Source organism: Scomber scombrus, chromosome 1 (assembly GCF_963691925.1).
Source record: "Scomber scombrus chromosome 1, fScoSco1.1, whole genome shotgun sequence".
Taxonomy (NCBI): domain Eukaryota; kingdom Metazoa; phylum Chordata; class Actinopteri; order Scombriformes; family Scombridae; genus Scomber; species Scomber scombrus.
This window is the reverse complement of record NC_084970.1, coordinates 35,460,118-35,484,602: the sequence shown is the minus strand read 5'-3', so window position 1 is coordinate 35,484,602 and position 24,485 is coordinate 35,460,118. Positions and strand designations below refer to the sequence as shown.

The following is a 24,485-nucleotide window of genomic DNA, read 5'->3' as shown; positions in this document are numbered from 1 at the left end:
GAGAGAGAGAAAGAAAGAGAGAGCACGAGACAGTGAGAGAGAGACAGAGCGAGAGAGAAAGATAGAGAGAAAGATAGAGAGAGCACGACACAGTGAGGGAGCGAGAGAGAAAGATAGAGACAGACAGAAAGAGAGAGAGAGAGAAAGAAAGAGAGAGCACGAGACAGTGAGAGAGAGACAGAGCGAGAGAGAAAGATAGAGAGAAAGATAGAGAGAGCACGACACAGTGAGAGAGAGAGAGAGAAAGATAGAGAGATAGACAGAAAGAGAGAAAGAGGCAGAGAAAGAAAGAGAAAGCATGAGACAGTGAGAGAGAGACAGAAAGAGAAAAAGAGAGCGAGAGAGAAATATAGAGAGAGCACGAGACAGTGAGAGAGAAAGACAGAGAGACAGAGTGAAAGAGGGAGCGAGATAGAAAGATAGAGACAGAGAAAGAGAGAGAGAAAGAAAGAGAGAGCGAGAGAGGCAGTTAGAGAAAGACAGAGAGAGAAAGAGGGAGTGAGAGAGAGAGAGAAGTTAGCCACAATGGGTTTAGCCTCGCCTGGGCCAGCCTCACTTAAGGTGGACCGACCTTTTAAGGTGGACCGTGTATTCTCATTCTAGTCACAATCTCAGCTGCTGCTAAACTGAGAGCGGAGAAATGTCCGTCTGCTGGGTTTTACTGCTTTTATATGAACTATTTAACTCATAAAAACCTTCTTCTTTCTTTTTGTGAGCATCACATTCACCCCAACATATAGAAATGCCCCAAAGGTCTCCTAAAACTCTTCAATCCCACTATCAAACATATACTGGGGGTGTTTAGGCTGCAGGTATGATGTAAATGATTAAAGGTGGAACTAGGGGGATATTGGCACCTCTCATGTAGGAAAGTATGATATTTGAACTATTATCACCATGGTAACTGGCATGAAATGGTGTTAAAATGACAATAATATCATTTGTCTCCATTATTTCTATGAGAATATATCGTCCAATAAAAGTAGTTATAGTGACAGGCGTACGCATCACTGCTCAGATCCACTTTTATGTCTTTTATGTCTTTTGTTTGGTTATTTTAATGGTGGAGGGAAAGCAGCTGTTGTTATTCCCCCTTTAACCCTCCTGTTGTCCTCGAGTCAAGGAAGGAAGGGAGGAAGAAGGAAGGGAGGGAGGGAGGAAGGAAGGAAGGAATGGAGGAAGGATAGGAAGGAGGAAAGGAAAGGAAAGAAGGAAGGAAGGAAGGACGGAGGAAGGAAGGAAGGTAGGAGGAAGGAAGGGAGGAAAGGAAAGGGAAAGGAAGGAAGGAAGGGAGGAAGGTAGGGGGGAGGAAAGAAAGAGAGAAGGAGGGAGGGAGGAAAGAAAGGAAGGAAGGAAAAAAAGGGGGATGGAGGAAGGAAAAAAGGAAGGGAGGAAAGAGAGAGGAAGGAAAGAGAGAAGGAGGGAGGAAGGAAGGAAGGAATGGAGTAAGGATAGAAAGGAAGAAGGAAGGAAGGAGGGAGGAAAGAAGGAAGGAAGGAAGCAAAGAAGGGAGGAAGGAAATGAGGAAAGGAAAGAAGGAAGGGAGGAAGGAAGGAAGGTAAGAGGGAGGAAGGAAGGGAGGAAAGGAAAAGAGAAAGGAAGGAAGGAAGGAAAGAAGGAAGGGAGGAAGTTAGGGGGGAGGAAAAAAAGAGAGAAGGAGGGAGGGAGGAAAGAAAGGAAGGAAGGAAAAAAGGGGGATGGAGGAAGGAAAAAAGGAGGGGAGGAAAGAGAGAGGAAGGAAAGAGAGAAGGAGGGAGGAAGGAAGGAAGGAATGGAGGAAGGATAGAAAGAAGAAGGAAGGAAAGGAGGGAGGAAAGAAGGAAGGAAGGAAGCAAAGAAGGGAGGGAGGAAAGGAAGGGAGGAAGGAAGGACGGAGGAAGGAAGGAAGGTAAGAGGGAGGAAGGAAGGGAGGAAAGGAAAAGAGAAAGGGAGGAAGGAAGGAAAGAAGGAAGGGAGGAAGGTAGGGGGGAGGAAAGAAAGAGAGAAGGAGGGAGGGAGGGAGGAAGGAAAATAGGGGATGGAGGAAGGAAAAAAGGAAGGGAGGATAGAGAGAGGAAGGAAAGAGAGAAGGAGGGAGGGAGGAAGGACAGACGGAAGGAAGGAAGGGAGGAAAGAAGGAACAGTCAAAACAGACGGGGTCAATTTGACCCGGGAGGACGACAGGAAGTGGCAGAGTTAATGCACGACCTTCTGTTCTGGTTCTATGAAATGTGCTTCTTGATGAGACTGAAACACGTTTTATTAACACACACGGAGCTGAATGTGATTTATCTGAATGTTTCCTTCGCTGCCTGCCTGAACTCACACTCCTCTCACACACTCTGCATCAGCCTCTTGCTTTTTATTTATTTATTATTTTTATAAATCACTTCTTAACCCTTTTGTTTTTCCCTCGCTCTGATCTGCTGCTTTTACATCTTTTTGCATCATAATTATTAATCCATTACTTTTTTTGCATGCATAAATCCTCAAGCATCATCTTCTTTACCCATTTATACCTTTTTTTTTTTTTGTCTCTAGTCATGCATGCCGTGCTCTTTCTCTCCTGCCCTTTCCCTCACTTTGTGTTTCCTTCCCTTTGTCTCTTTTCACTCTCCACTCCCTTCTTATTAAAGCTTCCCAACTTTCTGGTCGCCTAGTGACACTCCGCTATACAACCTGGACCCGTGCGAGCCGCTGCCCTTCGACGTGGCTCGTTTCCGCGGCCTCACCGCCTCGCTGCTGCTGGATCTCACCTGCCTCACCAGCATCCACGAGGACACCGCCGCTAAGCTCAGCGCGCGACGCCACGACAAGAAGCACCGCAACGCCGCCTCCACCGGGCACGAACCCACCGGCGGCGGCGGCGGCGGCTCCGACGACAGGGTCGACAACGAGGGGCACAACCGTAACGAAGCGAGGGATAACGCCAGAGCTGGATCGCCTCCCAACGCCGTGACCTCTGACCTGCGTGTGTCCCACAGCCTGGATGAGGTCAAAGCTCACGTGGCACCCAACTCCAAGTCGGAGAGCGAGATCTCCTCGGTGGCCGGCGGCGGCGGTGGAGGTGTAGGTGGGAGCGAGACCCTTTTCTCCACAGCTCCTCACACTCCCGCCGAGGGGAACAGGAAGAAGGGTCACGAGCACGGCTCCCGCTGTCACGAGCTGTCGGCGTCGTCCGTAGCAACCCAGTCGGAGATCCACGCGGTGCAGCTGTCGTACCTTTACCTGGGAGCCATGAAGACACTCAGCTCGCTGCTCAGCTGCAGCAAGTACGCTGAGCTGCTCCTCATACCGAAGGTACGGAAGCTCGTTAGGTTCAATCAGCTTAACCCTCACATACTGTTCTTATTCTGACTGGTCACATGATCAGTCTATGTAACAAACTTCTGAACCATAAATCATTGATAAAGATCTCATCAAATTGACCCCTTCTGTTTTGACTGTTCCTTCTTTCCTTCCTTCCTTCCGTCTGTCCTTCTCTCTTTCTTTCATTCCTCCATCCCCCTTTCTTCCTTCCTTCTGTCCTTCCTCCTTTCCTTCTTCCTCTGTCCTCCTTTCCTTCTTTCCTTCCTTCCTCCCTTCTCCTCATTCCTTCTTTCATCCCTCCTTCCTACCTTTCTTCCTTCTTTCTTTCCTCCCTCCTTTCCTTCCTCCCTTCCTTCCTCCCTTCCTTCTTCCTTTCCTTCCTTCCTTCCTCCCTCCTTTCCTTCCTTCTTCCTCCCTTCCATCCTTCCATCCTCCCTCCTTTCCTTCCTTCTTCCTCCCCTTCCTCCTTCATTTCTTCCTCCCTTCCTTCCTCCTTTCCTTCCTTCTTACCTCCGTCCTTCCTTCCTTCCTTTGCTTATTTCCTTCCTCCTTCCTTCTTCTTCCCTTCCTTCCTCCTTTCCTTCCTTCTTCCTCCCTCCCTTTCCTTCCTTCTTCCTCCCTTCCATCCTCCCTCCTTTCCTTCCTTCTTCCTCCCCTTCCTCCTTCATTCTTCCTTCCTTCCTCCCTTCCTTCCTTCCTTCCTCCCTCCTTTCCTTCCTTCTTCCTCCCTTTCATCCTTCCTTCCTCCCTCCCTTCCGTCCTTCTTCCTCCCTTCCTTCCTTGACTCGAGGACAACTGTCCTGGTTTTTATAATGTTACTTTTTATATAATGAAATAATGAGGACAATTAAAGGTGAAGCATTCCAAACATCATTCCTCTCTTCTTCTCATCAAGGTGATACCAGAAGCAGCTCCCAGCGGCCACAACGCCGATCTGAACGCCGGCACCAGCGGAAGCACGGCCCCCACCTCGCCCGTGTGCCAGGAGGAAGTGGAGATGCGGGCGGCGCTGCAGTTCCTGATGCGTCACATGGTGAAACGGGCGGGTGATGCGCTCGCCCATCAAACGGGCGTTAGGCCTGGCCGACCTGGAGAGAGCGCAGGCCATGATCTACAAACTGGTGGTTAACGGACTCCTGGAGGAGCCGAGCGGAGGGAAAAACAAACCTGGTGAGGAGAGATTAGTAGTTTATGTTAGAGGGGTCAAACATGAGGCCCGTGGGCCAGCTTTCCTTCCTTCCTTCCTTCCTTGCTTCCTTCCTTCCTTCCTTCTTTGCTTCCTACCATCTCTCCTTCTTTCTTTTTTTCTTTCTTTCTGTCTTTCTTTCTTTCTTTCCTTCTCTTTCTTCCTTTCTTTTTTCCCTCTCTCCTTCTTTCTTTCTTTCTTTATTTCTTTCTTTCCTTCCTTCCTTCCTCCCTTCCTTCTGTCCCTCCTCCCTTTCTTCCTTCCTTTTTTCTTTCTTTCTTTCTTTCTTTCTTTCTTTCTTTCCTTTCTTTCTTTCTTTCTTTCTTTCTTTCTTTCGTTCCTTCCTTCCTTCCTTCCTTCTGTCCTTCCTTCCTCCCTTTCTTCCTTCCTTCCTTCTTCCTTCTGTCCCTCCTCCCTTTCTTCCTTTCTTCCTTCCTTTTTTCCCCTCTCCTTTCTTTCTTTCTTTCTTTCTTTCTTTCTTTCTTTCTTTCTTTCGTTCCTTCCTTCCTTCCTTCCTTCCTTCCTTCTGTCCTTCCTTCCTCCCTTTCTTCCTTTCTTCCTTCCTTTTTTCCCTCTCCTTTCTTTCTTTCTTTCTTTCTTTCTTTCTTTCTTTCTTTCTTTCTTTCTTTCTTTCTTTCTTCTTCTTCCTCCCTACCTTCAACAATAGAAGGAATAAGAGCCACAGATTCACAGTTTTTCTCATCTTTTCATCCCTCCCCCCCCCCCCTTCTCTCTCTCTTCCCCCCCCCCCCCCCCTCCTCTCTCAGGAGTGAGGAGTGAACCGGAGGGCGAGGGCGAAGGCACAGAGGGAGAGCAGTTGGCCCAGACCCCCGTCACCACCAGCCCCTCGGCCTCCAGCACCACCTCCTTCATGAGCTCGTCCCTGGAGGACACCACCACCGCTACGACGCCCGTCACCGACACGGAGACGGTTCCCGCCTCCGAGTCTCCGGGCGTCATGCCGCTCAGCCTGCTCAGGTCAGAACAGACGATGATGAAACGCTGTTTCTCATGTAACATTAATATGAGATGATTGTTGTGAAGCTTCTCCCTCTCTTTCTCTGTCTCTCTTCGCTGGCTCTCTCTCTCTTTCTTTCTTTTTGTTTGTGTCTCTGTCTTTCTCTCTCTCTGTCTCTCCCCTTTCTTTCTATCTTTCTCTCTCTTTCTTTCTAATTCTTTCTTTCTCTCTCTTTCTCCCTATCTCTCTCTTTCACTGTCTCTCTCTCTCTGTCTCTCTCTCTCTGTCTCTCTACCTCTCTCTCGCTCGCTTGCTCTTTCTCTCTCTCCCTTTCTCTCTTTTTCTCTCTCTTTCTCTCTTTCTCTCTCTCTGTCTCTCTTTCTCTCTCTCTCTGACTCTCCCTTTCTCTCTCTGTCTCTCTCTCTTTCTCTCTCTCTCTCTCTGTTTCTCTCTCTCTCTCAGTCTCTCTCTCTCTCTCTCTGTCTCTCTCTTTCTTTCTTTCTTTCTCTCTCTCTCTCTCTCTCTCTCTCTGTCTCTCTTTCCCTGACTCTCTCTTTCTCTGTCTCTAATTCAAAGTGCTTTATTAGCAACACTGTTTAAACACAGTGTTGCTAATAAAGCTATACGAAGAATAACAGAAACAGAAATGTTTAAAAAAAGAAAAAGAAGAATAAAATACAATCAAACATGAATGTGAATATAATCTGGTCTCTTTCTCTCTCGTCTCTCAGGCAAATGTTCTCCAGCTACCCGACCACCACGCTGGCTCCCACCCGGCGAGCTCAGACGCCTCCCGTCTCGTCTCTGCCGACGTCTCCGTCAGACGAAGTCGGTCGCAGGCAGAGTCTCACTTCGCCCGACTCGCAGCCCTCCAGACCCCAGAACAGAACCGGTACCTGTAAGTATGACAAACATCTGAGTCCACATTGTCCCACGTGTCAGGAAAGTGGCATGAATAATTAATGATTAAACATTTCAACCAAAAAAAACACAATAAATGTCTTTGAATAGCTTATTTTAAATCAAATTAAGTGTCAGAACTAAAAAAATATCCTATTTTTCATCATACACACAAAAAAAACCCACAATAAATCCTTCCTTCCTTCCTTCCTGTCTTCTTTCCTTCCTTCCTTTCTCCCTTCTGTCCTTCCTCCCCTTACTTCCTTCCTTCCTTCTGTCCTTCCTTCATTTCCTTCCCTCCTTCCTTCCTTCCTTCCTTCTTTCCTTCCTTCTGTCCTTCCTCCCTTCATTCCTTCCTTCCTTCCTTCTTTCCTTCCTTCTGTCCTTCCTCCCTTCATTCCTTCCTTCCTTCCTTTCTTCCCTCTCTCCTTCCTTCCTTCTTTCCTTCCTTTCTTTTTCCTTCCTTTCTTTCTGTCCTTCCTCCCTTCCTTCCTTCCTTCTGTCCTCCCTTTCTACCTTCCTTCCTTCCTTCCCTCTCTCCTTCCTTCCATCTTTCCATCCTTCCTTTCTACCTTCCTTCCTTCATTCCTTCCTTGCTTCCTTCTGTCCGTCCTCCTTTCCTTCCTTCTTTCCTTCCTTCTGTCCTTCCTGCCTTCCTTTCTTTTTCCTTCCTTTCTTTCTTTCCTTCCTTCCTTCTGTCCTTCCTCCCTTCCTTCTGTCCTCCCTTTCGTCCTTCCTTTCTTCCCTCTCTCCTTCCTTCCTTCCTTCCTTCCTTCCTTCCTTCCTTCCTTCCTTCCTTCCCTCTCTCCTTCCTTCCTTCTTTCCTCCCTTTCGTCCTTCCTTTCTTCCCTCTCTCCTTCCCTCCTTCCTTCCTACCTTCCTTCCTTCCTTCCTTCATCCATCTTTCCTTCAACAATAAAAGGAATAAAAGCTGTATATTCATACATTGGAGAAGCTGCAGTCTTAAAGTGTTCAGTACTGATTCAATTATTATTAGAAAGTAGAAATATGTCATCAAAATGTTTTTAAGGTTTAAGGTGTTTAAACGGTCGATTTTCGATTTTTTAGGTGAGGCTTTATTTTTTAGAAGCATCTGCAATAGTCACAAATATCTACTTATTTATTAGTTATTTAATATTACCTAGTTATTTAAGAGTTATTTAATAGTTATTTGTAATATGGGACAACAAAGGGCAAAGATAAAACAATCAAATACATATAAACTAGAAGAATTACATCATAATATTACGTTGGCAGCAGCGATACACACAAACCATCAAACATTCAAACATTGTTGCCAGATGTTGTTATAATATTTTGACTCACGGTGGTTAATCTTTTCTTCTTCTTCCAGCTCTGTCAGATCCGAGCAGCAGACTGTCGACGTCTCCTCCTCCTCCAGCCATCGCTGTGCCGCTGCTGGAGATGGGCTTCTCCCTGCGCCAGATCACCAAAGCTCTGGAGGCCACCGGTCAGTTTTTAATTCAATATTATGCTTCTTTTTTTCTTTTTTTTTAATGCTGCATATTTCAGCTTAACTCTCATGTTCAACAAGTTAGGAGGAAGTTAGAAGGGATGAAATTAGAGCCTGAAATGAACTTTAAGAACTTTTTAAAAATCCACGTTACAATATACAAATCATAAAATAATTATGTCTTAACACATCAACTTATATATTCATATCAACATATATTTGGCAAATTATGGTCAATAGGCTTCATTTAAAAGACACTATAACTCATTTTTGGGTTAACGCCTGTTGTTCTCCTGGGTCAAAACTGACTGGAAGACAACAGGACGGTTAAAAGAGAACAAAACATATAAATGTAGGGAAAAAGCAAGAATAGACTAATCATATTTAAAAGGAGATAAAAGCAATTCAAGGAAAATTATACATTGATTTAAAAGAGCGATATCTTCATTTTTGGGTATATTAACCCTCCTGTTGTGCTCGAGTCAAGGAAGGAATGGAAGGAAGGAAGGAAGGAAGGAAGGAAGGAAGGAAGGAAGGAGGGAGGAAGGGAAGGATGGAGAAAAGGAGGGAGGAAGGGAGGAAAGAAGGAAGGAAGGAAGAAAAGGAGGGAGGAAGGAAAGAAGGAAGGAGGGAGGGAAGGAAGGAAGGAAGGAAGAAAAGAAGGGAGGAAGGGAGGAAAAGAAAGAAGGATGGAAGGAAGGAAGGAAAGATGCAAGGAATGAAGGAAGGAAGGAAGAAAAGGAGGGAGGAAGGAAATAAGGAAGGAGGGAAGGAAGGGAGGAAGGAAGGAGGGAAGGAAGGAAGGAAGAAAAGGAGGGAGGAAGGAAGGAAGGAGGGAATGAAGGAAGGAAGGAAGAAAAGGAGGGAGGAAGGGAGGAAGGAAAGGAGGGAAGGAAGAAAAGGAGGAAGGAAGGAAAAAAAGGAGGGAGGAAGGAAGGGAGGAAAGGAAAGAAGGAAGGATGGAAGGAAGGAAGGAAAGATGCAAGGAAGGAAGGAGGAAGGAAAGGAGGGAGGGAAGGAAGGAAGGAAGAAAAGGAGGGAGGAAGGAAAGGATGAACAGGCGGGGTCAGTTTGAGGTTACATGTTTCTCATGCGTGTTCCTGTTTGTCTCCAGGAGCTCGGGGAGAAGCAGACGCTCAGAACATCACGGTGCTCGCTATGTGGATGATCGAACATCCGGGTACAGAGGAGGAGCACGACGAGCCTCACACCAGAGGAGGAGGAGGAGGAGGAGGAGGAGGAGGAAACAACGGGGGCAATGGTGGCAACGACGGGTCCGACTCCTCCTGCCCCGGCGCGATGGCTTCCTCTGGAGGCAAATCTCTGGACAGGAGCTCGTTCCTGTGCTCACCCGGAGACATCGCCAGCGCAGACGCCTCGGAAATGGAGGAAGGCTTCATCGAGAGGTGCAGCAGGAGTTCTTAAATAGTTTATATCAGAGCAGATACGACCGATACTGGAGTTTTGACTGGAGTCGATACCGATATAAAAAAAACTGCAATATTGATATAAAGAATTGCTGATAATCTTATATTTACAGAATAAATACATAAACACACTTTTAACCCTTTAACCTTAATGTCGTCCTCCCGGGTCAAATTGACCCCGTCTGTTTTGACTGTTCCTTCTTTCCTCCCTTCCTTCCTTCCATCTGTCTTTCCTTCCTCCTTCTCTCTTTCCTTCCTTCTTTCCTTCCTCCATCCCCCTTTCTTCCTTCCTTCTGTCCTTCCTTCCTCCCTTCCTTCCTTCCTTCCTTTCCTTCCTCCCTTCCTTCTTTCCTCCCTCCCTCCTTCTCTCTTTCTTTCCTCCCCCCTACCTTCTTCCCTTCCTTCTTTCCCCTGTCCTTCTTTCCTTCCTTCCTCCTTTCCTTTCTCCCTCCCTCCTACCTTCCTTCCTTCCTTTTTCCTCCCTTCTTTCCTCCTTTCTTTCCTTCTTCCTCCCTTCCTTCCTTCTTCCTCCCTTCCTTCCATCCTCCCTCTCCGTCTTCCTCCCTCCCTCCTCCCTTCCTCCCTTCCTCCCTTCCTCCCTCCTTTCCTTCTTTCTTCCTTCTTTCCTTCCGTCTTCCTCCCTCCCTCCTTTCCTTCCTTCTTCCTCCCTCCTTTCCTTCCTTCTTCCTTCTTTCATTCCTTCTTCCTTCCTCCCTCCCTCCTTTCCTCCCTCCTTTCCTTCCTTCTTCCTCCTTTCCTTCCTTGACTCGAGGACAACAGGGGGGTTAAATTAGGTGAATTATAAATAATAAGAAAACAACAAAAAAACATGTGCATGTATATTAAACTTGAATTAAGATGCTGCCTGTGTGACGTAGAAAAAGGACATATCGAACAACATATAAACCAATACAGTTATAGCTGTGATAGACTCTAGTTTATACATAATCCTAACCTTAAATTAACTCTTAAATATCTTCCTTTGAGTTGATGGAAAATGTTGTACTTGGGTTCAGGGACATTTTAATGAAAGTAGAGATTAAAGATTAAATATGTTTTTCTTTAATTGTGTGCAAAGTGAGGTATAAAAATGTGTCTTAATGAACCTTTAATTATGAGTTGCATCACAGCTACTTATTTTATAACTCAGAATTATGTTGATGAGGGAAATGCATGTGTAAAAAACTGAATAAAGTGTGTATTTGTGTGTTCTGTAGTCCGGAGGGTTTGGAGCAGGACAGTGCAGCGGCTTCCAGCGGCGCTCCTCTCAGAGGCCGCTCCGCCGTCGGCAGGAAACATCGCTTCGACCTGGCTGCTCGCACGCTGTTAGCCCGCGCTGGTGAGAACTATCCTCTAATATCCACCTTTTCTTCACTCTCTGATCCAAACTAAGCTCGAGATTTATCCCCCACTTCCTCCCTTTCTCTTCCCCCTCTCAGCCGGACTGTACCGCTCGGTGCAGGCTCACCACAGCCAATCACGTCGAGAGGTTTCGGCCCTGCAGCAGCAACAAGACCCGGGAGCCCTTTACGACTTCAACCTGGACGAAGAGCTGGAGATGGACCTGGACGAGGAGACGATGGAGGCCATGTTCGGCCAGGACCTCGCCAGCGACACCGACATTCTGGGAATGTGGATCCCGGAGGTACTGGACTGGCCAACATGGGTGTGTGTGACTTTATGCTTCTGGTCGGGCTGCCGTCACCGTCCTGCTCCTAACCTGCGCCTGCATCACTTCTCACTCACAGTTAACTCACATGTGCACGCTCCGATTTCCAGCTTCATTAACCAAAGTCTATCGCAGGACGGAGTATTACGGCCATACTAAGAGGGGGAAAATAAAAAATGAATACAATTTTGGAAATTACGAGACTTAAGTCGTAATATTACCTTAATAAAGTCGTAATCTTACCAGAATAAAGTCATAATAATACGAGAATAAAGGCGTAAAATTACCAGAATAAAGTCGTAATGATACGAAAATAAAGTCGTAATAATACAAAAAATAAAGTCGTAACATTACCAGAATAAAGTCATAACATTACCAGAATAAAGTCGTAATATTACCAGAATAAAGTCGTTATAATACAAGAATAATAAAGTCGTAAAAATACGAGAATTAAGTCGTAATAATACGAGAATAAAGTCGTAATAATACGAGAATAAAGTCGTAATATTACCAGAATAAAGTCGTAATAATACGAGAATAAAAAAGTCGTAATAATACTAGAATAAAGTCGTAATAATACGAGAATAAAGTCGTAATGTTACCAGAATAAAGTCGTAATAATACGAGAATAAAGTCGTAATAATACGAGAATAAAGTCGTAATGTTACCAGAATAAAGTCGTAATAATACGAGAATTAAGTCGTAATAATACGAGAATAAAGTCGTAATAATACGAGAATAAAGTCGTAATAATACAAGCATAAAGTCGTAATATTACCAGAATAAAGTCGTATTATTACCAGAATAAAGTCGTAATAATACGAGAATAAAGTCGTAATAATACAAGAATAAAGTCGTATTATTACCAGAATAAAGTCGTTATAATACAAGAATAATAAAGTCGTAAAAATACGAGAATAAAGTCGTAATAATACGAGAATAAAGTCGTAATAATACGAGAATAAAGTCGTAATAATACAAGAATAAAGTCGTAATGTTACCAGAATAAAGTCGTAATGTTACCAGAATAAAGTCGTAATAATACGAGAATAAAAAAGTCGTAATAATACAAGAATAAAGTGGTAATGTTACCAGAATAAAGTCGTAATAATACGATAATAAAGTCGTAATAATACGAGAATAGAGTCGTAATGTTACCAGAATAAAGTCGTTATAATACAATAATAATAAAGTCGTAAAAATACGAGAATTAAGTCGTAATAATACGAGAATAGAGTCGTAATAATACAAGAATAAAGTCGTAATAATACCAGAATAAAGTCGTAATATTTAGAGATTATGTTAGGAGAATAAAGTGATATGAATCACGCAGATGTAACCTTAGCCTTGCAGTCGACCAGACAGCTCCTCTTCCACAAAAAATTTCTTCCAAGACTTTATTCTCATAATATTATGAATTTATTCTCGTAATATTATGACTTTATTCTCGTAATCCCCCCCCCCTTTCTTAGTCTGGCCCTAATACTCTATCGTACTATTGCGACACTCACACTGAACATCTGAGCCTTACTTCCTCTCAATCTGCACTCACTCTGTACGTCTAAGCGGCATGAAGTGAAAGACTAAAAACTAATGAACGGCGATGCGATTACTGTGGATGTTTGGAGATTTAACTCATTAATGCAAAGCTCCCATCATCTCATTTTGTTGTAGCATGAATCATCACACAGATGCTTTGCTGTATCTCTAAAGCCTCCCAAACCTTGTCCTGTGTGTGTGTCCTATGTTTGTCTTTATATGTGTGTGTGTGTGTGTGTCTCTGCGTCTCACATCTCGCAGCACGTATGCGAGACGGACGATCGGGATGAGGTGGTGGTGTGTGAGCTGTGCGAGGCCAACGTGGCCAACTTCAATCAGCACATGAAGAAAAGTCACCCGGGATGCGGCCGAAGCGCCAACCGGCAGGGTTACCGCAGCAACGGCTCCTACGTGGACGGCTGGTTCGGAGGGGAGTGCGGCAGCGGGAACCCTTACTACCTGCTGTGTGGCGCCTGCAGAGAGAAGTACTTAGCCATCAAGAGCAAGGCTAAAGTTCCCATCGTGGAGAGGTATGCACACCTGAGAGAGACAGAGAGTTAAGGCCCGTCCACACCAAGGGCCGGATTTACAAAGATCCTAAATAAAGGGTGATCTACTAAGAATAACTGCGTAAATGAAAACAGGTGCAACAGGTACAGACAGCAGTATTTAAATTAAGGTTTTTTGTCTTAATGGTGAGTATTAAAAGAAAGAAGGAAGGAAGGAAAGATGGAAGGAAGGAGGGAGGGAAGGTAGGAAGGAAGGAAGGAAGGAAGGAAGGAAGGAAGGAAAGATGGAAGGAAGGAGGGAAGGAAGGAAAGATGGAAGGAAGGAATGAAGGAAGGAAGGAGGAAGGAAAGGAGGAAGGAAGGAAGGAAGGAGGGAGGGAGGAAGGAAAGAAGGAAGGAAAGATGGAAGGAAGGAAAGAGGGAAGGAAGGAAGGGAGGAAAAGAAAGAAGGAAGGAAGGAATGAAGGAAGGAAAGGAGGGAGGAAGGAAGGAAGGAAGAAAAGGAGGGAGGAAGGAAGAAAAGGAGGGAGGAAGGGTGGAAGAAAGGAGGGAGGGAGGAAGGAAGGAAAGAAGGAAGGAAGGAAAGAGGGAGGGAAGGAAGGGAGGAAAGGAAAGAAGGAAGGAAAGGAGGGAGGAAGGAAGGAAGGGAGGAAGAAAAGGAGGAACATTATAGTGTTAATATTTTTAAAAAAATATTAACACAGGTGGAAAAAATCCGTCCTGTGCGTCATTGTGCCTCCGTCTCCACGGTAACAGCCGGTTAATACCTGCCCTTCAAACTTATTATTTATAGACACAGTTTACGTCAGCAACATTACCTTCAGGTTTGGTGAATCACAATGCGTGTGCTAAATAACATATTTGCATTTTCTCCTCCCTGTATTTTGCACACTGGGGTTAAAACGTCTCATATTACATTCATTACGGTAAACTACTAAATGGACAGGGTGTATTATCTTGCACAGTTGAAAGACGCAAACCTCAGTGCGCTGCGTTAGTAGATCAGCTTGCACATTTTTTTGTTGCTGATATAAAGTTTGCACACTTTTACACACGCAGAACTTTAGTAAATCAGACCCCAAGAACGATAAATATAATGAATCAGTACTCTTTTTAAGTATCTGAGTACTTTTTCTACCTCTGTATACGCACATATCTTCATCTGTCTATAAATAATAATAATAATAATAACTTTTGCCACCTACTCCTCTGTTTATGGGCAGTGCCAAACATACTGTATAAAAAAAAACTGCAATATTGATATAAAAAATGGCTGATAATCTTATATTTACAGAATAAATACATAAACACACTTTTAACCCTTTAACCTTCGTGTCGTCCTCCCGGGTCAAATTGACCCCGTCTGTTTTGACTGTTCCTTCTTTCCTCCCTTCCTTCCTTCCTTCCGTCTGTCCTTCCTCCCTCACTCCTTCTCTCTTTCTTTCCTTCCTCTCTCTTTCCTTCCTCCCTTCCTTCTTTCCTTCCTCCATCCCCCTTTATTCCTTCCTCCCTTCCTTCGTTCCTCCCTTCCTTCGTTCCTTCCTTCGTTCCTAACTCCCTTCCTTCATTCCTTCCTCGCTTCCTTCCTTCCTCTCTCCCTCCTTCTCTCTTTCTTTTCTCCCCCTACCTTCTTCCCTTCCTTCTTTCCCCTGTCTTTCTTTCCTTCCTTCATCCTTTCCTTTCTCCCTCCCTCCTACCTTCCTTCCTCCCTCCCTCCTTCTCTCTTTCTTTTCTCCCCCTACCTTCTTCCCTTCCTTCTTTCCCCTGTCCTTCTTTCCTTCCTTCATCCTTTCCTTTCTCCCTCCCTCCTACCTTCCTTCCTCCCTTCCTTCCATCGGACATTATGTATTATGTGCTTCTACGTGTAAATGTGTGTCATATCTCAGTGAGACTACCTGTTTAAATAAAGGATTAAATGAATAATGAATGTATTATTTGTGTCATTATGTTATTCAGATATAAGGGACAGGCTCCTGACCTCCTGGGGAAGCAGGACAGTGTCTATGAAGGTAAGGTTGCATTATGATAACACCTGTAAGATGATGTGATGTACGTGTTTCTCTTTGATTTCATATCACGTGTGTTTCTTTTCTCCGTCCCTCCGACAGAAGACTGGGACATGCTGGATGTGGACGAAGACGAGAAGCTGACAGGGGAGGAAGAGTTCGAGCTCCTGGCCGGCCCGTTGGGTCTGAGCGAGCGAAGGATCGTCCCCGAAGCGGTCCAGTTCCCCGACAGCGACCCACTGGGAGCCACCGTCGCTATGGTGACGGCCACCAACAGTATGGAGGAGACCCTGCTGCAGATCGGTCAGTGTTGACTTATAACTGAACGAAGGCTTTAACAGTGTTTTTGTGGATAAATCAGTTAAAGTCTCTGACATCATGAAAAACACAATAATTTAATAATTTAGGATCATTTAATTTTTTATATTCAGCTTTTTTAACCTTCCTGTCGTCCTCCCGGGTCAAATTGACCTTGTCTGTTTTGACTGTTCCTTCCTTCCTTCATCCCTCCTTTCTTCCTTCTTCCTCCTTTCTTTCCTTCCTTCCTCCTTTTCTTCCTTCCTTCCTTCCTTCCTTCCTTCTTCCCTCCTTCCTTCCTTCCTTCCTTCCTTCCTTCCTTCATCCCTCCCTCCTTTCTTTCCTTCCTTCCTCCTTTTCTTCCTTCCTTCCTTCCTTCATCCCTCCTTTCTTCCTTCTTCCTCCTTTCTTTCCTTCCTTCCTCCTTTTCTTCCTTCCTTCCTTCCTTCCCTCCTTCCCTCCTTCCTTCTTCCTTCCTTCCTTCATCCCTCCCTTCCTTCCTTCTTCCTCCTTTCCTTGCTTCCTTCCTTCCTTCCCTTACTTCCTTCCGTCTGTCCTTCCTTCCTCCCTTCCTTCCTTCATCCCTCCTTTCTTCCTTCTTCCTCCTTTCTTCCTTCTTCCTCCTTTCTTTCCTTCCTTCCTCCTTTTCTTCCTTCCTTCCTTCCTTCCTTCCTTCCCTCCTTCCTTCCTTCCTTCCTTCCTTCCTTCCTTCATCCCTCCCTCCTTTCTTTCCTTCCTTCCTCCTTTTCTTCCTTCCTTCCTTCCTTCATCCCTCCTTTCTTCCTTCTTCCTCCTTTCTTTCCTTCCTTCCTCCTTTTCTTCCTTCCTTCCTTCCTTCCTTCCCTCCTTCCTTCTTCCTTCCTTCCTTCATCCCTCCCTTCCTTCCTTCTTCCTCCTTTCCTTGCTTCCTTCCTTCCTTCCCTCTTTCCTTCCTCCCTCCCTTCCTTCCTTCTTCCTCCCTTCCTTCCTCCTTTCCTTCCTTCCCTCTTTCCTTCCTCCCGCTCTCCTTTCCTTCCTTCCCTCCTTCCTTCTTCCTTCCTTCCTTTATCCCTCCCTTCTTTCCTTCTTCCTCCTTTCCTTCCTTCCCTCTTTCCTTCCTTCCTTCCATTCCTTCCTTCTTCCTCATTTCCTTCCTTCCTTTCTTCCTCCTTTCCTTCCTTCCTTCCCTCTTTCCTTCCTCCCTCCCTTCCTTCCTTCTTCCTCCCTCCCTCCCTCCCTCCCTCCCTCCCTTCCTTCTTCCTCCCTTCCTTGACTCGAGGACAACAGGAGGGCTAAAGAAGCTAAAATCACACAGTTTACTTCAGTTGTTATTATTAAAAAAACCTATTCGTCTTTTTCTGCCTGTTTCTTTCTTCTTTTTTCTAACCCTCCTCACTGATGATGATGAGGATGATGATGATGATAGATCTGCAATGATAGTCGGTTAATTCCTTTGATTGACAGGAAACTATTAATTACTATTACTACTGAAAAACAGGCAACTACTGCTGATGCTCTTCATGTTCATAATGTAGCAAACTGATTTATTTGGTCCTTTATTGGACAAAAAAACGACTATTTGATAACATCATTTTGGGCTTTAATTAATGGTTTTCTCAGTTTTCAGATGTTTTATCGACCAAGCAACTCGATTAATTAACAAGAAATATTAATTGCAGCCCTAGATTTTAATATTAAGTGAGCAGTAGTACTTATAATAAAAACTATGCATGCTGTGATGTGCAAAATCCTCTCTTGTAATGTTAAAATCATCAACACATGAAAAAAGAAACATAAAAACAAACAAAAAGAAAAGACATACAACACAGAGCAGTAACAGGGCCGACATTAACAAGAGGAAAGTACAAGACAATAAAATACAGTAAGGAGATGATGAGAATATAATATAAAAAAAAAATAAAGAAGATGAAGTCAAATGAAATGAAATAAAAGACAAGTACCAATAAATAAACCACATCACATCAAAGTTAGTCAATAGAAATTAGTTTTAAGAAGTTACAGATCCTTCGAGCCTCATTATAAATCACTTTATTAAAGCTCAAAGTTAATATCATGTCACCTGTGTGTGTGTGTGTGTGTGTGTGTGTGTCTGTGTGTGTGTCTTTGTGTCTCTGTCTGTGTGTGTGTCTGTGTGTGTGTGTGTGTCTGTGTGTGTGTCTGTGTGTGTCTGTCTGTCTGTCTGTCTGTGTGTGTGTCTGTGTGTGTGTCTGTGTGTGTCTGTGTGTGTGTGTGTGTGTGTCTGTGTGTGTGTCTGTGTGTGTCTGTGTGTCTGTGTGTGTGTGTGTGTCTGTCTGTGTGTGTGTCTGTGTGTGTCTGTGTGTGTCTGTCTGTCTGTCTGTGTGTGTGTGTGTGTGTGTGTGTGTGTGTGTGTGTGTGTGTGTGTGTGTGTGTGTGTGTGTGTGTGTGTGTGTGTGTGTCTCTGTGTTTGTCTCTGTGTGTGTGTGTCTGTGTGTGTCTCTGTGTGTGTGTGTGTGTGTGTTCCCAGGCTGTCAGACGTCGGTGGATAAGAGTTCATCGGGCAGAGTGACCCTCGGAGAACAAGCCGCCGCTCTGCAGAACCCTCACGACCGAGTGATGGCGCTGCGGAGAGTGACGGCCGCGGCTCAGGTGCTGCTGGCCAGGACGATGGTGATGAGAGCGCTGTCCCTGCTGTCTGTCAGGTAACCTTTATATTTATATTATAGCTTTATTTAGTTATAATATTGCTTCTGTCTCATTGATTGTATGATTTTATTGATTTGTTTTTTTAATGTTTGCATGTTTTTCTTTTGGTCTTTTCCAATTTTTATTCTTGTAAAGCACTTTGTAGATTTTGTTACTGTGATAAAATGATATACTAAATACATTTATTATTATCATGAGTGGGAAAATCAGCTTAATCAAACACACTAGCTACAGTATTAAAGTATTAGTAATATTAAGGGACCCTGCTAACCTCCTCCCTCATTATAAAAACTGACTATCCTTTACTCCTTTCCTTCTTTCCTTCTTTCCTCAGTCCTTCTTTCCTTCCTTCCTCCCTCCTTCCTTCTTTCCTCCCTCCCTCCTACCTTCCTTCCTTCTTCCTTCCTCCCTCCCTCCTTTCCTTCCTCACTTCCTTCCTTCCCTCCTTCCTTCCTTCCTTCCTTCCTTCCTTCCTTCCTTCCTCCCTCCTTCCTTTCCTTCCTTCTTCCTCCCGTCCTTTCCTTCCTTCTTCCTCCCTTCCTTCCTCCTTTTCTTCCTTCTTTCCTTCCATCCTTCCTTCCTTCCTCATTTCCTTCCTTCCTCCCTCCCTTCCGTCCTTCTTCCTCCCTTCCTTCCTTGACTCGAAGACAACAGTAGGGTTAAAACAAGCTTTCTGTTTGTTAGATAACATAATGTCTCCTCCCTCCTTCCCTCTCTCTTCCCAGCGGCTCCAGCTGCAGCCTCGCAGCCGGTCTGGAGTCTCTGGGTCTGACTGACATCAGGACTCTGGTGAGGCTGATGTGTCTGGCGGCGGCGGGTCGAGCCGGTCTTTCCACCAGTCCCACGTCGGGTGCCGGCCACAGCGATAGACCTCGTGGAGCCGCCAAGGCCAGCAAACCCATCTCCTGTCTGGCTTACCTCAGCACCGCAGTGGGCTGCTTGGCCTCCAACAGTCCCAACGCCGCCAAGCTGCTGGTGCAGCTCTGCACTCAGGTACACGATGATAGTCAGCAGCTTCATCTGCTGCAAACACATCATGGATTCTTTTAGCTCCGTTTTGAGATCCGTTGGACCGTATATGCAATGTAATGAGGGTTTTAACAAGGCGGGGAGCGGGGAATGATGCCAACGCGGAAGTAACTTAAAACTGCATTCTATCAAAAGGCCACCAGGGGGCGACCGTTTTGGTGTCAAAAGGACTTCCGTCTCTATACAAGTCAATGGAGAATTCACCAACTTCTCACTTGATTTTTAACCTCAGTAAACGTTTTCAAAATGTGTTTATGGTCTCAATCGCTAGTTTAAAGCCTTCTTCAATGCAGTATGATGTTCATTTGGGACATTTTGGCCTCCCTGATTTTATATTTGACGATAAAGCAGGGTATGCATTAGGGCGTGGCTACGTCGTGATTGACAGGTTGATTGGTTCACAGGTTCAGGAGGGCGCCTCATGCTCCTCCTGATGCCCATATAAGTAGAATACGTGTTTTTATTTTTACCCAGCATGCACCTGAAATTTTCAAGATGGCGCTGCTCAGATCCGATACTATTCGCTTCCAAGCAGCAGTCCACAAACCAATGGGTGACGTCACGGATGTTACGTCCATTTTATATGCAGTCTATGGTTTTAACCAGCAGGCTGTGCTGATAAAATACAATATTAAATGTTTCTTTCTAGGGATGTGCATGGGCCGACTAATCAAATATTTGCTGCATGCCAACATTCACAGGGGCTTAATAGATAATGCATCAAAAATAACTTTCAATATTCATAACGAACAACAAGATTTAACTGTGCAAACTTGTATTAATTTAAATGATAATCAGTTAGGGCTGGGCAATATATTGAAATTATATCGATACCGTAATATGAGACAAGATATCGTCTTAGATTTTGGATATCGTAATATTGCTTTTCCTGGTTTTAAAGCTGCATTACAGTAAAATATGTAATTTTCTGAACTTACCAGACTGTTCCAGCTGCTCTGTTATTTACTTTTTACCCACTTTGTCATTATATCCACATTACTGAGGATTATTTATCAAAGATTTCATAGTGCAAATATTTTGTGAAAGCATCGACAGTCATCTCTATAATATTGTTGCAATATTGATATCAAAGTATTTGGTCTAAAATATCGTGATATTTAATTTTGTCCATATCGCCCAGGCCTATAATCAGCCATTTTTTTTTTTTTTTACATAAACACAAAATCTTACAGGCTTACAGATCCCTAAAAGTATAACAGCAACTATTCGATTATTCAGTTTTAAGACTCATCTCTATTTCTTTCCTTCATCTCTCCAGAACTTGATCTCCGCAGCCACCGGCATGAATCTGACCACCGTGGACGATCCCATCCAGAGGAAGTTCCTGCCCAGCTTCCTGCGAGGCGTAGCCGAGGAGAACAAGCTCGTCACCTCTCCCAACTTTGTGGTGACGCAGGCTCTGGTGGCTCTGCTGGCTGATAAAGGAGCCAGACTCAGACCTGCTTATGACAAGGCTGATATGGAGAAACGAGGTTTGTAGACTTTAGGAGGAGATAGAAATAGGCCTGTCACGATAAAGAAAGATAAAGATCATTTTATACAATGATTAAGGTAGTAGGTAGAAGGAAGGAAGGGAGGAAGGAAGGAGGGACAGAAGGAAGGAAGGACAGATGGAAGGAAGGAGGGAAGAAAAGAGAGAAGGAGGGTAGGCAGGACACAGTGAGGGTATTAAGGAATGACAGACAGAATGAAGGAAAGAAGAAAGGGAGGAAGGACAGATGAAGGAAGGGAAGAAGGAAGGAAGGAGGGAAGAAAGGAAGGACAGATGGAAGGAAGGAGGGAAGAAAAGAGAGATGGAAGGTAGTAAGGAAACAGGTAGTGTATTAAGGAATGATGGACAGAATGAAGGAAAGAAGAAAGGGAGGAAGGACTGAGGAAGGAAGGGAAGAAGGAAGGGAGGAGGGAGGGAAGAAAGGAAGAATGGACGGACAGAATGAAGGAAGGAAGAAAGGGATGAAGGACAGATGGAAGGACAGAAGAAAGAAAAAAGGAAGGAAAGATTGAAGAAAGGAAGGAAGGATATCATTTTATACCACAATCAATCTTTATTTATTATATATATTGCGCCAAATCACAACAAAAGTCATCTCAAGTCCATATATAGACATGATGATGCTGATAATTACGTTATTGTACGATAAGTAGATAATCATTGTGACAGGCCTATAGATAGAAATAAGATGAGTTATTGCTTCTGTGTATTTTTCTATCTCATTGTAATCATTTTAATATCACAGTTTGAGTTTTTCTGATAGATAAGAAGCTTCTAGAGAACGTTTCTGTGTTTTTGTTTTTTCTTTCCTTAAGTTAAAACTTTAAAGATGCATTATTTAAGATTAATGTAATGATTGTTTAATGCTTTTAAGATTCGATCATTTAAGCCAGAGGAGTCAAACTCATTTTCAATCAAGGGCCACATACAGAACAATTTGATCTCATGTGGGCCGGAAGGTTAATAAGAAGCAAGGAAGGAAGAAAAAAAAAGGAAGGACGGATAGAAGGAAGGAAGGAATGAAAAAAAAGGAAGGACGGATAGAATGAAGGAAGGAATGAAAAGAAGACAGGAAGGAAAGATGAAAGAAAGGGAGGAAGGAAAGATGGAAGGAAGGAAGGCAGGAAGGAAAGAAAGGAAGGCAGGAAGGAAAGAAGGAAGAAAGGAAGGAGGGACAGAGTGAAGGAAGGAAGGAAGGAAGGAGGGAAGAAGAAAAGAGAGAAGGTAGGAAGGAAACAGGGAAGGTATTAAGGAATGACGGACAGAATGACGGAAAGAAGAAAGGGAGGAAGGACAGATGGTAGGAAGGAAGGAAGGAGGGAGGGAAGAAAGGAAGGACGTATAGAAGGAAGGAAGGAATGAAAAGAAGACAGGAAGGAAAGATGGAAGAAAGGGAGGAAGGAAAGATGGAAGGAAGGAAAGAAAGGAAGGAAGGCAGGAAGGAAAGAAGGAAGAAAGGGAGGAAGGAAAGATGGAAGGAAGGAAAGAAAGGAAGGAAGGCAGGAAGGAAAGAAAGGAAGGAAGGCAGGAAGGAAAGAAGGAAGGAAGGAAGGAAAGATGGAAGAAAGGAGGGAAGGAGGGACAGAATGAAGAAAGGGAGGAAGGAAGAAAGGAGGGAAGAAAGGAAGGACGGACGGACAGAATGAAGGAAGGAAGAAAGAGAGGAAGACAGAAAGGAAAGATGGATGGAAAGAACACAGGAAGGAAAGAAGGATAGCAGGAAGGAAAAGAAGACAGGAAGGAAAGTGGGCCGGATTGGATGCCTCGGCGGGCCGGTTCTGGCCCACGTGCCTCATGTTTGACACCTCTGGTTTAAACTTTCAAATACTTACTTTTAAAATGATGTTTTTGTTTTGTTCTGTGATTCAACAACAAACTGATTAATTGAATATATTTTGTGCTTTTGTTTTAAAGTTTAATGTCGAGGCAAAATGCTGTAATGTTTTATTTCTGTTCATCTCATTATTTGTGTAATTCATGTATATAATGAGTCATAATTCATGCTTGTTGTAGCTCTGGTGTTGTTTCTCTCTCCACTCTGGGTCACCTTTTATGTGCTTCTATGTTTGTTTATTTTAAGTTTATATAATTTTGTTGTGTCTTTTATCATCCGTGCATCTTCTCTTCACTCACCGGTGCAACTTTGTCACCTTGTCTTCTCGTGTCGAGCAGGTCTAATTGCGCATTTATATGCCCATCCTTCCCATAATCCCTCCGCTGTAGGCCCTCTGGAGCTGGCCAACGCTCTGGCGGCCTGCTGCCTTTCCTCCAGACTCTCCTCACAGCACCGTCAGTGGGCCGCTCAACAGCTGGTCCGCACGCTGGCCGCACACGACCGCGACAACAACCAGAGCCGGCCGCAAACCTTCGCCGACATGGCGGGAGATCTGCGGAAGTGTTCCTTCATCAAGCTGGAGGCTCATCAGAGCAGAGTGAGTCCACGATGGTTTGGTTTTTAATGACTTAGAATAGTTTAATAATAGTTAATAACCCTCCTGTTGGCATCAAGTTAAGGAAGGAAGGGATGAAGAAGGGAGGAAGAAAGAAGGAAAGGAGGAAAGAAGCAAGGAATGGAGGAAAGGAAAGAAGGGAGGTAGGAAGGAAGTACGGAGGAAATAAGGAAGGAAGGAGGGAGGGAGGAAGGGAAGGAAAGAAAGAAGGAAGGTAGGAGGGAGGAAGGAAGGAAAGAAGGACAGAGGAAAGAAGGAAGGTAGGAGGGAGGAAGGAAGGAAAGGAAAGGAGGAAGGAAGGAAGGTAAGAGGGAGGGAGGAAAGAAGGAAGGAGGGAGGGAGGGAGAAAGGAAGAGAGGAAGGAAGGAAAGAAGGAAGGAGGTAGGGAGGGAGGGAGGAAGGAAAGAAGGACAGAGAAAAGAAGGAAGGGAGGGAGGTAGGGGGGAGAAAGGAAAGAAGGAAGGACGGAGGTAATAAGGAAGGAAGGTAGGTAGGTAGGAAGGACGGAGGAAAGAAGGAAGGAAGGTAGGAGGGAGGAAGGACGGAAAGAAGGCCAGAGGAAAGAAGGAAGGTAGGGAGGTAGGGGGGAGGAAAGAAAGAGAGAAGGAGGGAGGAAGGAAGGAAGGACGGAGGAAATAAGGAAGGAAGGAAGGAGGGAGGGAGGAAAGGGAGGAAAGGGAGGAAGGAAGGAAGGAAGGAGGGAGGGAGGGAGGGAGAAAGGTAAAGAGGAAGGGAGGAAGGAAGGCAGGACGGAGAAAATAAGGAAGGAAGGAAGGTAGGAAGGAGGGAGGAAAGACGGGAGGGAGGGAGGAAGGAAAGAAGGCCAGAGGAAAGAAAGAGAGAAGGAAGGAAGGGAGGAAAGAAGGAACAGTCAAAACAGACGGGAGGACGACAGGAAGTTTAAATGAAACCTTTCTCTTTGTCTCTCAGGTGATCTCGTGCAGCTGGTGCAGTAAGAAAGGTTTACTCGCTACGATCGGAAACGACGGGACGGTCCGAGTGTGGAACGTCACCAAGAGCCAGTACACGCTGCAGCAGACCTGCATCTTTAATAAGGAGTAAGACTTTCAGCATGTTCTACCTCCACAAACATCAGCGTGTTCTGGGGAAGAAACACTGAGTTATGTTTTAAAGGGAAACGTTGTGCATCTTTATTATTTGATGATAAACAATCGCAATAACTAACTCAAATTCAAAGAAATTAGTGTAAAATTTTGTTTGTCTTTTTAACTTAATTTTTATTGAGTTTTTCTCAACGTAATATTACCAGAGTAAAGTCGTTATAATACAAGAATAATAAAGTCATAATAATACCAGAGTAATAAAGTCATAATAATACCAGAGTAAAGTCGTTATAATACAAGAATAATAAAGTCATAATAATACCAGAATAAAGTCGTAATAATACGAAAATAAAGTCGTAATAATACCAGAGTAAAGTCGTAATAATACGAGAATAATAAAGTCATAATAATACCAGAATAAAGTCGTAATAATACGAGAATAATAAAGTCATAATAATACCAGAATAAAGTTGTAATAATACCAGAATAAAGTCGTAATAATACCAGAATAA

The 24,485-nt window shown here is 44.2% G+C and overlaps 1 protein-coding gene across 1 annotated transcript in view; it reads left to right on the top strand.

The window, feature by feature from the left end:
- Positions 1-24,485, top strand: part of herc1 (HECT and RLD domain containing E3 ubiquitin protein ligase family member 1) — a gene marked incomplete at its 5' end in the record, with an annotated part of 105,049 nt that overhangs the window by 23,504 nt on the left and 57,060 nt on the right. Inside the window, 17 exon segments of the mRNA XM_062436399.1 lie at positions 2,616-3,279; positions 4,184-4,333; positions 4,335-4,458; positions 5,242-5,452; positions 6,164-6,330; positions 7,687-7,803; positions 8,921-9,212; positions 10,451-10,572; positions 10,673-10,899; positions 12,703-12,971; positions 14,907-14,959; positions 15,059-15,259; positions 17,739-17,913; positions 18,643-18,910; positions 20,226-20,439; positions 22,683-22,891; positions 23,840-23,967. Of these exon segments, the coding sequence (XP_062292383.1) occupies positions 2,616-3,279; positions 4,184-4,333; positions 4,335-4,458; positions 5,242-5,452; positions 6,164-6,330; positions 7,687-7,803; positions 8,921-9,212; positions 10,451-10,572; positions 10,673-10,899; positions 12,703-12,971; positions 14,907-14,959; positions 15,059-15,259; positions 17,739-17,913; positions 18,643-18,910; positions 20,226-20,439; positions 22,683-22,891; positions 23,840-23,967 (3,591 nt within the window).